General features: G+C 42.6%; 1 protein-coding gene across 1 annotated transcript; it reads left to right on the top strand.

Moving 5' to 3' along the window:
* Positions 1–10,517: 10,517 nt before the first annotated feature.
* LOC121481473 (prefoldin subunit 1-like) lies at positions 10,518–10,926 on the top strand. Its single transcript, XM_041738858.1, has one exon. The coding sequence runs from the start codon at positions 10,543–10,545 to the stop codon at positions 10,909–10,911; it is 369 nt and encodes a 122-aa protein (XP_041594792.1). The 5' UTR covers positions 10,518–10,542; the 3' UTR covers positions 10,912–10,926.
* Positions 10,927–11,531: the final 605 nt, after the last annotated feature.

The following is an 11,531-nucleotide window of genomic DNA, read 5'->3' on the forward strand; positions in this document are numbered from 1 at the left end:
TGAAAGAAATTGAAGATGACACAAACAAATGGAAAGATAGTCCATGCTCATGGATGGAAAGAAGAAATATTGTTAAAATGTCTCTACTACCCAAAGCAATGTACAAATTTAATGCAATCCCTATCAAAATACCAACAGCATTTTTCACAGAACTAGAACAAAATAATCCTAAAATTTGTATGAAACCACAGAAGACCCCAAATAGCCAATGCAAGCTTGGGAAAGAAAAACAAACTGGAAATATAACAATCCCAGATATTAAGATATACTACAAATCTGTGGTAATCAAAACAGTATATTATTGGCACAAAAATAGACACATAGATCAATAAAACAGAATACAGAGCCCAGAAATAAACCCATGATTATAGTGCCAATTAATCTTCAACAAAGTAGGAAAGAATATGCAATGGGAAAAAGGCACTTCAAAACCGGTGTTGGGAAAACTGGACAGCCATATGCAAAAGAATGAAACTGGACCACTTTCTTACACCATTCACCAGATCAAACTCAATATGGATTAAAGACTTAAATGTGAAGCCTGAAATAATAAAAATCCTAGAAGACAGGCAGTAATTTCTCTGACATTGGCTGTAGCAATGTCAGATATGTCTCCTGAGGCAAGTTAAATAAAAGCAAAAATAAACTATTGAGACTACATTAAAGTGAAAAGCTTCTGCACAGAAAAATAAACAACCAATAAAACTAAAGTAACCTGCTGAATGGGAGAAGATATTTGCAAATGAGATAGCTGATAAATGGTTAGTGACAAGGATATATAATCCAATTAACTAACAATACAATTAAAAATGGGCAGAAGACATGAACACATCCAGATGGCCAACAGACATGAAAAGATGCTTCACACCACTGATCATCAGGGAAATGCAAATCAAAACCACAATGAGATACCACCTCACACCTGTCAGAATGGCTGAACCCAAAAGCACAAGAAGCACCAAGAGTTGGTGAGGATGTGGAGAAAAAGGAACCCTCTTACACTGTTGATGGGAATGCAAACTGGTTCAGTCAGTTTGGAAGACAGTATGGAGGTTTCTCAAGAAATTATAAATAGAGCTAGCCTATGATCCAGTAATTGCTCTACTGGGTATTTACCCAAAGAATACGAAAACACTAATTTGAAGGGAATTATGCATCCCTCTGTTTATTGCAGCATTATTTCCATTAGCCAAACTATGGAAACAGCCCAAGTGCCCATCAGTAGATGAATGGATAAAGAAGAAGTGATACATATACATATATATATATATATATATATATATATATATATATATACACACACACACACACAATGGAATATTATTCAGTCATAAAAATAATGAAATCCTGCCATTTACAACAACATGAATGAATCTAGAGAGCATAATGCTAAGTGAAATAAGCCATTCAGAGAAAGACAAATACCATATGATTTCACTCATATGTAGAATGTAAGAAACAAAACAGCAAACAAAGGAGGAGAGAAAAGAGATAAACTAAAAAACACACTGGTAACAATAGAGAACAAACAGATGGTTACCACTGGGGAGGTGAGGGGGGTGGGGGAAATAGGTGAAGGGAATTAAAAATACACTAATCTTGATGAGCACTGAGTAATATATGGAACTGTCAAATCACTGTATTGTACATCTAAAACTAATATATCACTGTACATTAATTATACTGGAATTTTAAAAAAATCACCAAACCGAATTTCCCTTCCCACCTCTGTAGTATGGAAACTTCTTCCAAAAAGTGGGGAAATCAACTTATTTCTCAAATCTATCTTCTTTCCAATAAAACCAGAGTGATATTTCATAAATGCAAATCTAATATTATCTCATCTCACTTAAAACCCCTCAACTGCTTCCATCTGACATTAAGCCCATTCTTAAATTCTAGATCTAGTCGTCTTAAGCATTTCTAGAATTCATCAGGTTGTTTCATTTACTTATGTCTATTTTATCCTGCACTCCTTTATCTTTAAAAGACAATTCTCCATGGTCAAAAGGTTCAAACTTCTAGTTATAAGAATAAGTTCTGGGGATGTAATGTACAGCATGATGATTGTAGTTAATCATGCTGCATTACATATTTGGAAGTTGCTAAGAGAGTAGATTTTAAATATCATCACAAAAAAGAAATGGTAATATGGGACGTGGTTGAGGTATTAGCTAACACTATGGTGGTAATCATTTTGCAATATATATGTGTATCAAATCAACATGTTGTACACCTTAAACTTACACAGTGTCAATTATATCTCAACAAACTGAAAAAAAAGACGGTTCTCTACGTCCTCTATAAAGTCTTCCATAACCACTTTCAGCATTCAGGCACAGTGAATTCCCTCTTCCTCTGTACTTGACAGTTTGTCTAGTACTGAATTCAATTGATGTTATTGTTAACTCTATGGCTACGTGTTCATCACACTACATTAAGATTATTCATATATCTGTCCCCCCCCACCACTAAATTATGAGCTCCTTACAAAAAGGGCTTGTCTCTTCTTAATGTCTCTATCCCCAGGACTTACCACAATGCATAGCACATAGTAGATGTATAATAACCATTTGAGAATTCAGAAATATTCCTATTAGCTCATCCTCCAAAATATCCCTCGGATTTATTCTCTTATATCTTATCTGTAGCTACACTTAGTCTTCATATTATCTTGCTTACATTGTCACAAGTGTCATAATTTTCTCCCTGCTGTTTTTTCTCTTGACCTTGAACAATTCATTCTCTATACAACATCCAGTAAAATTTTGAAATATAAATCATATTACTGTAATCCCCTTTTCAAAAACTGCCGATGTCCTTCTGCTGTGCTAAAATACATTCCAAACTCCTTACTATACCTTATACAGCTTTGTGTGAGGCAACTGCTTCTTGTCTCATTGACTTGGTTTGAAACAGTACGTTCCAGTCAACCTGGCCATTCCATTTCTCCAAAACACCACACTTATTTCTGCTGTAGGCCTTTGTACTTGTTCTCTCTACTTGTAATGATCTGATTCTAGAATTTATATGTCTGGCTCTTAAATATTATTCTGATTTCATCTCAAATAGCACTTCCATAGAGGAGACTTAGCTGACTTTCATGCAGAGTAGAACTGCAGAAGAAAAGAAAAACCCCTGTGATGTGATTTTGGGTTGCAATTAGAGGTATTAGTATGTATGTATATGCATGGTGTGTTTGTATGTGTATCTATTTATTTACACTGATACCTCTAATACTATTATTAGCATTAGTATTTTTATACTATATGTCCTCATGTTACATTTACTAATACATATACCTCATCTCGGGTATCAACACAGTTAATGCCCAGCCTTGGTTTCTTTTTTTTTTTTTTTTTAATTTATTTATGATAGACAGAGGGGGGCGGGGCAGAGGGAGACACAGGCTCCATGCACCGGGAGCCCGACGTGGGATTCGATCCCCGGTCTCCAGGGTCGCGCCCTGGGCCAAAGGCAGGCGCTAAACCGCTGCGTCACCCAGGGATCCCCCAGCCTTGGTTTCTAAAAACTCATCCACATCTCATTATTCTTAAGATAAAGATCAAAGTTCTTTCGGTGATTGGCAAGGCTCTTGGTGATATTACCACTCCCATTCCAGCCCCATTCCTACTTCCACTGCTGTGTCACTTGGCTCCTTTTAGCCCCTCAGCTGAGCCTCATCCCTCATGACCTTGATCTTTCTGTGTGTTATCCCCCTCTATCTGGAATGGGACACACCCATTTTGCTCATCCTTCAGATCTCCGTTCAAATGCCACAGGGTGTTCCTCCTTCTCAGTTGGGCACATCGCCTTGTTACTATCACAGCTGTTTACACTTGACCTTGATAACACTCACCTCAGCTGCATAAAAATGCCTTAAGTTGTACCTTAATTGCATTCTCAGTGCCACATGATAGGGAGTCAATAAATATTGGCTGAATCAATGAAATAATATAGGGGAACATAAGACTCTGTGAGCTCAGCATAGTAGCAAAATTATCAGATACCACCCAAGCAAATATCCCCCTTTCACTTCTGGGAAACTGAGGCCTAGCAAGGAGCAGGAATTTTCCAACTGTTACACAGGGCAGACCTGAGGATTCTGACTCCTGGTCACTTACATGGTTCCCAGCATGATGTTCCTAACTTTGTTTCAATGTCCACCTGTCCAAGTCTGATTCATCCTTCAAGATATAACTGATTCTTAAACATCTCAAGGATGCCTTTCTCATTACACTTCAATCCCATCCCAACCCATGTTAGAATTGACTACTCTTTTTTCTTTGTTCACCAAACAGTCTCTAGATTTGATCTTGTCCTTCAGTGCTATGCTATAGTTGAGCTCTTCAAGTAAGACTATGTCTGACTCTATCCCCAGGGAGGCTCGCATGCAGCAGTACAAATGCAGTATGTGAAGTGTGCTGCAATACCAGAAGAGAGGAATGTGGGATTGTTGAGTAATCCCTAACTCAGCCTGGAGGTCAGGGAAGGTTCCCAAAAGGCAGTGAATCATGACCTGAACAAGTAGGATTGTATTCACAGATGGTGCATCTGTGTTTTTGTATGCTTTGAGTGACACAGGAGCTGATGGGAGATGGGTTGTTTTTGTTTTACATACCATAGATTTCTGGATATATAATTCATATATAATATAAATCACCCATTTAAGTATGTAACTCAACTCTCCAACCATAACCACAAACTATTTTAGAATATTTTCATAACTCTAAAAGAAATCCCATTCCTATTAGTAGTCACTCCCATTTCTCCCCCTACCATCACTAGACCCAGGCAAAAATAAATAAATAAAAATAAAAAATATATGTGTATATGTATGTATTTTAAGATTTTATTTATTTATTTGAGACAGAGTAAGAACATGACAGAGGGAGAGCACAAGAGGGGTAGGAGCGGAGGGAGAGGGAGAAGGAGAAACAGACTCCTTGCTGAGCAGGGATCCCAATGCAGGGCACCATCTCAGGACCCTGGGCTCATGACCTGGGCTGAAGGCAGACATTTAACCAACTGAGTCACCCGGGGCCCCATTGTCTCTCTACATTTGCTTATTCTGGACATTTTATGTTAATGTAATCAAACAATATGTGATCTCCTATGACCTTTTTCCACTTTTTCCATTTAGATTAACGTTTACAAGGTTCATCCATGTTAGAGTGTATAACAGTCCTTCATTCCTTTCTATTGCTGAATAGTACCCTTTTGTGTACATATACCACATTTTTGTTTATTCAGTCATCAGTTTATAGACACTTGGGTTGAGATAAAAAAATTTTTTTTAAGTAATCTCTATACCCAACATGGGACTCAAGAGTCCCAATAGTCGAAAGGAACAAGGTGGGGTGGAAGGGGAGGTGGGCAGGGGGTGGGGTGACTGGGTGACAGGCACTGAGGGGGGCACTTGATGGGATGAGCACTGGGTGTTATTATATAGGTTGGCAAATTGAACACCAATAAAAAATAAGTTTATATATATATTAAAAAAAAAGAGTCCCAAGAGTCCCAAGTTTTACCAACAGAGCCAACCAGGCGCCCATAGACAAATTTTTAATGCAAATTGTTAATAGGTTGATGTGAGTACAAGCTAGCAAACTAAGTAATTAGTTCCCTTGTGTGTAACTGTCTTCTTTTCTCTTTTTGCTTTTAAAATTCTCTATCATTACTTTCTGCCATTTTAATTACTATATGTCTTGATGTGGAACTCCTTGGGTAGATTTTGCTGGGGGCTCTCTGCTCTCTGTGCTCTCTGTATTTGTTTCCTTCCCCAGATTAGAGAAATTTTCAGCCATTATGCCCTCCTTCTGGGATTCCTATAATACAAATGTAATTATGCTTGATAGATTCACTGAGTTCCCTAGGTCCGTTCTCATTTTGCGTAAATTATTTTCTCTCACATGCTCAGCTTGATTACTTTCTATTACTCTATCCTCCAGGTCACTAATTCATTTCTGTACTTCTTCTAGCTTGTTATTTATTCTATGTATTTTTAATTTCATTTATTTTGTTCTTCATCTCTGATGGGTTCTTTTTTATGTTTTCTATCTCTTTTTTAAGGATCTCATTGATGTGCTGTGCTCTTTTGTCGAGTCTGGTGAATATCTTTTCTTATTTTAATTTTTTAAAATGTGAGCTTTGAACTCAAGTCCAGTGAGTATCTTTATGTTGAGTCCTGGCCACTTTTTCCTTCAGTCCAGTCATCCTTCTCTAGTCCAGCCTTTTGTAGCTGGTAGGGGGAGTGTTTGATCCACAGCCAGAGTGGAGTGTGCCATTTTAACAAGGTACACTCAGAGAGAGAGAGAGAGAGGCAGAGACACAGGCAGAGGGAGAAGCAGGCTCCTCACAGGGAGCCCAATCTGGGACTCGATCCCAGGACTCCAGGATCATGCCCCAGGCCAAAGGCAGGCACTAAACCGCTGAGCAACCCAGGGATTGCCCAGGCATATTACTTTTTGTTTTGTTTTCCTTTTTTGTTTTTAAGATTTTATTTATTTATTCATGAGACAGAGAGAGAGGTGGAGAGACAGGCAGAGGGAGAAGCAGGCTCCCTGAAGGGAGCCATATATGGGACTCTCCCAGGACCCCAGGATCACAATCTGAGCCAAAGGCAGATGTTCAACCACTGAGCCACCCAGGTGTCCCCCACACCAGCAATTTTTTTTTTTTTTTTTTTTTTTGCAATTAGCAAGAGGGTTTATTGGACATTTGCGCAAACGGGCTCTCCGCCTCCGAAGAGGAAGAGAGCCCCATTAGCAATTACAGGTATCTTTTAAAGGCAAAAGGAAAAGAAAAAAAACGCTTAAAGACAAAAGAACCTCGGGAGTAGCATAGCATTCAGGTTATTGATTTCACAGAGGGTCAACATGAACCTATTCAGGGACATTCCAATCAGGGTGTGGGGGGAAATGGTTTTCTTATCGTAAACAGAATGCTTTTAGTTGCTAAAATTTCAGGAAGGCGCCTGGATGGGCTGCCTCTGGATTAGGGCTGGCCCTACTTACAAGGGGGGAGGTTTCTTCATTCCTTCCTCTTGTTTGGGCTGATTTTAACCTTAAAATCTTAGGGAACATTTATTTCTTCAGTTTGGAGGGCCCGACATTGCTGAGTTAATACCAGAGCTTGGGTAATAGACAATCTTTCTCGGATGAACTGGAGCGGCCAGTTGAGGACTCAGGGGCCGAAAGTTAGCAGCAGGAGCAGGATAACTAGAGGGCCCATAATGGTAGAGATTAGGGTGGTTAACCAGGGAGACTGATTAAACCAGCTTTCAAACCAGCCCTGCTGGGCCTCCCGGTCCCTTTGTCTTTTATTTAACCTTTCCCTGAGTTTGGCCATGGAGTCTCTGATGACTCCAGAATGGCCTGCATAGAAACAGCATTTTTCTCCTAGGGCTGCACACAGTCCTCCCTCTTTCAGGAATAGTAAATCCAAGCCTCTCCTGTTTTGAAGTGCTACTTCTGAAAGTGAGGTGAGGGACTGTTCTAACTTAGAAACGGACTGCTCTAGTGTCCGAAGATCCTCATCTACAGCTGCCTGAAGTTCTATATAACGTCGTGAGCCCTGGATCAGAGCAGCTGCGCCAGTACCCACCCCAGTAACGACCCCTAGTCCCAACATAACGACTAGGGTTAGGGAGACAGGTTCGCGCCGAAAACGGGTGGGATGTTCATCATACTGATTTTCTAGAGTTTCAGCAGGGTGATAGAACACCCTGGGTATGATCTGCACCATGACACAGAAGTCGTTTGAGCTATTTAGAACCTTAGCTGCCTTTGGGGTGGCTCGCCCGCTCCGTCCTGGCTGGCGTCAGCGGTACTCGTTGATGGGGCGCGCTTGACGTGTGAGGCGTGGACCCAAGCAGCAATGCCGTCTACCTTTAAGGCGGTTGGGGTGGTCAGTAGTACAGTGTATGGGCCCTTCCAGCGGGGCTCAAGCGTCCTGGACTGATGTTTCCTGATGTAGACGGAGTCACCCATCTGGAACGGGTGTGGGTCGGTTGTGTCTCCGGGGCGGTAGACAGCCGCAAGGGGTTTCCAGATCTGGCGCTGGATAATCTGGAGCGCCTTTAGCCTGTCCTTTTACACAATCCTGTTCTGTCTTAGCCGCTATGAGCAAATCATCCACGTACTGCAGGAGAACGAGGTCCGGATGGCCAACTCGGAAGTCTGCCAAGTCCTGGTGCAAGGCTTCGTTGAACAAGGTGGGGGAGTTTTTGAATCCCTGTGGTAGCTTTGTCCAAGTGAGTTGTCCTGAGAATCCCGTCTCAGGATCTTTCCATTTAAAGGCAAAAATAGGCTGGCTTTGAGAGCTTAACTTTAGGCAAAAGAATGCATCTTTTAGATAGAGCTCAAGGGTCCTTCTGCCTCAGTTAAAACTGAATGTTGAGTTCCCGTAGCAACCAGGAAGGTCACTGGTTGACCCCCCCACTTTAAGGGTTATCCGAGGCTGGCGGGGGCGGGGGGGGTTGCTCCTGGCCCTGACATCCCTAATCTTCATCCTCTAGGGACAGTACGGGAATGGGCTTCTTCTTAGGTACCTGCGTTTGGCCCTTCTTTGGACAATCTTTAACCCAATGTCCTTTTTCCTTGCAGTAGGCACACTGGTCTCGTTCAACCTGTGGTCTTTTGTCTCCCAGGTCCTTACTCTGTCCTGATTACTCTGCCCTGAGCCCTGTACTATGGTGGCCAGTATCCCAGTCAGTTCTTTATTGCGTTTCCTTTATCTCTTTTATTTTGTCTCTCTCTCTCTCTCTCCTCTCTCTCTCTAAGTATACATACAGTAGCCTTCCATTAATCTTTCCAGAAAACCTGCACTATAGCACGTACCTTTGCCAAATTGGTGGGGCGTCGCCTTGCCCCTCTGAGACCCGCTAGGAGTACCTGGCGATAGAGACGGAGCCGCTCCCTCCCAGCAGCAGTGTCGTAGTCCCAGGTCGGGCGAACCAAGGGGAAAACGTCCTCAATTTCATTAGGCAGCTGGGGTGGCCTCCCATCTGCCCCGGGGACTGTAGATGCGCTGTCTCTCCTCCGTGGTGAGGAGAGTCTGCAGGAGCTGATCAGGGTGCCCACTGGGTCCTGGCTGAAAGACCGGGGCCTTCACCTCCTACCGGTCTTAGGATTGAGCCTGGGGCGTCTCGGATCCCGGACGAGCCCCCAAATGTTGGACCCTGGCTCACGGGTGCCAACGTGTCCCGGCGGACGCCCCAGAGACTCAGACCCCAGACAGGCAGATGCAATTAGCAAGAGGGTTTATTGGACGTTTGTGCAAACGGGCTCTCCGCCTCCGAAGAGGAAGAGAGCCCACACCAGCAATTTTAATGCACAGTATGCAGTGAATGAAAAAGACTTACTAAAACCAGTAATACATATATAAGCACTAGTGGTTTTTAATCTCCCCACAGATAACATTATTCCTCTAAGCTGATGAAATACTAAAACTCAGCAATATTGATGTGTGTATACACACATATATATGTGTATGTAAACTATTTTATTTCTTTTTTTGTATTTTTTTATTGGAGTTCAATTTCAGGCATATAACATATCCATTTCACGTAGGTCTCTTGCTGTGGTTTGGTCTTCTTTCATTTGGGACATATTTGTCTGTCTCCTCATTTTGTCTAACATTCTGTGTTTCTCTTTGTTAGAAAAGTCAGGTATATCTCTTGCTATTGAAAGTAATGGGCTTATAAAGAAAAGGTCCTTTGGTGTCCTACAGTGCAGTATCCTCTGTTCACCAGGACCTGGTTCTTCAGAATGTCCCCTCTGTGTGTTGCATGTGCCCTGCTGTTGAGTCCTGGCCACTTTTTCCTTCAGTTCAGTCATCCTCCTCCAGTCCAGCCTTCTGTGGCTGGTAGGGGGGAGTGTTTGATCCACAGCCAGAGTAGAGTGTACCATTTTAACAAGGTACACTCAGGTCTACTTTTGAAATGAGACTTTCTGAAGCTCTTGGGAGCAGGGCTGTATGGATAGGGCACACAATTTTAACAAAATAGGTCTCAGTCATCCACAAGGCCCACTGACCTGGGAACTGCAGTCTTGGCAAGGTTTGCTCCAATCTTCGGAGGGAGGGGTGCAGCTGAAGGACCTGGATTGAAGCAAATATGACTGAAAAGGGTAGATCTGCCATAGCTTGGGGTGGGGGGGAACATGTTGGGGAGAGGAGGAGTTTGTTGTCAGAAAGTCAGATAGTGAATGTTGGCACTTTGCTGGTCCTTGCAGTGGCTATGTGTTTACGCTGGGGGTTGGGAGAGGGAAATGGTGCCTGTTCCTGGGGAAGTCCCTCAGGGAACCTGCCCCTCAGGCTGAGCTTTTAAGTGTGTAAATAATTCTACCTCCCATGTGCCCCGGGTGGTTTTCAAACTGCTACTTCTATGTTGTATCTCTGAGGGCTGTTTAATCATGCTATTTCTTTAAGGGCAGGGACTCATCTTTCTATATCCTTCTGGGCTCTCCTGGAGCTTAGCCCTCTGATTTTTAAAATTCCAGGCTTTAAAGTCTCCCTGGGAGGCGCACCGAGTGAACCAAGATGGCGGCTCCCGTGGATGTGGAGTTGAACAAGGCGTTCACAGAACTTCAAGCCAAAGTTATTGACACTCAACAGAAGGTGAAGCTTGCAGACATACAGATTGAACAGCTAAACAGAACGAAAAAGCACGCACATCTTACAGATACAGAGATTATGACTTTGGTAGATGAGACTAACATGTATGAAGGTGTAGGAAGAATGTTTATTCTTCAGTCCAAGGAGGTAATTCACAGTCAGCTGTTAGAGAAACAGAAAATAGCAGAAGAAAAAATTAAAGAACTAGAACAGAAAAAATCCTACCTGGAGCGGAGTGTGAAGGAAGCTGAGGACAACATCCGGGAGATGCTGATGGCACGAAGGGCACAGTAGGAAATCTCCAGCCGAAGCTTCCCGCCCCCTCCCATTCCTGGCAAGGGCAGGTGGGGGGCCCATGTGGAGAAACTTCTCTTCTGCCCGGGTGGACTTTTTATTTGGATGATCTCATAACCCTGTGTTTTCTACTTCACCATGATACCCTTTCAGACCCCTGTTCTGCATTTTTTATCCTGGCTCTGTCTGCCACCCCTGTCCAGAACACTTTTCTTCCCGGGGGTGAGTCACAAACTCCCAGGAGAGGGAGATGGGAGCCATACAGATAGGGGAGCTCTGCCCAAGCCTAAGAACTAGTTATGCTCCTTAGACCAATAAAAGGCATGTGTTCCTCCCCCTCCCCCCAACAAGTCTCCCTGGTTGTAAGCACTCATGAGATTTGACCCTTCTAATTTTCTTTTTCTTAAAGATTTATTTATTCATCTAAGAGAGAGAGAGAGTAAGGGGAGGGACAGAGGGAAAGAATCTCAAGCAGACTCCATGCTGAGTGCAGAGCCCAATGTAGGACTCAACCTCACAACCCATGAGAATATGACCTAAGTGGAAACCAAGAGTTGGACATTTAATCTACTGAGCCACCCAGGTGCCCCCACCCTTCTAATTTTGAAAGCCAAAAGTTT

The sequence above is a fragment of the Vulpes lagopus genome, chromosome 23, assembly GCF_018345385.1.
Source record: "Vulpes lagopus strain Blue_001 chromosome 23, ASM1834538v1, whole genome shotgun sequence".
NCBI lineage: Eukaryota > Metazoa > Chordata > Mammalia > Carnivora > Canidae > Vulpes > Vulpes lagopus.

Bases quoted from the DNA above. Each gene is read 5' to 3' on its own strand.
- LOC121481473 (XM_041738858.1), top strand. From the start codon at position 10,543: ATGGCGGCTCCCGTGGATGTGGAGTTGAACAAGGCGTTCACAGAACTT.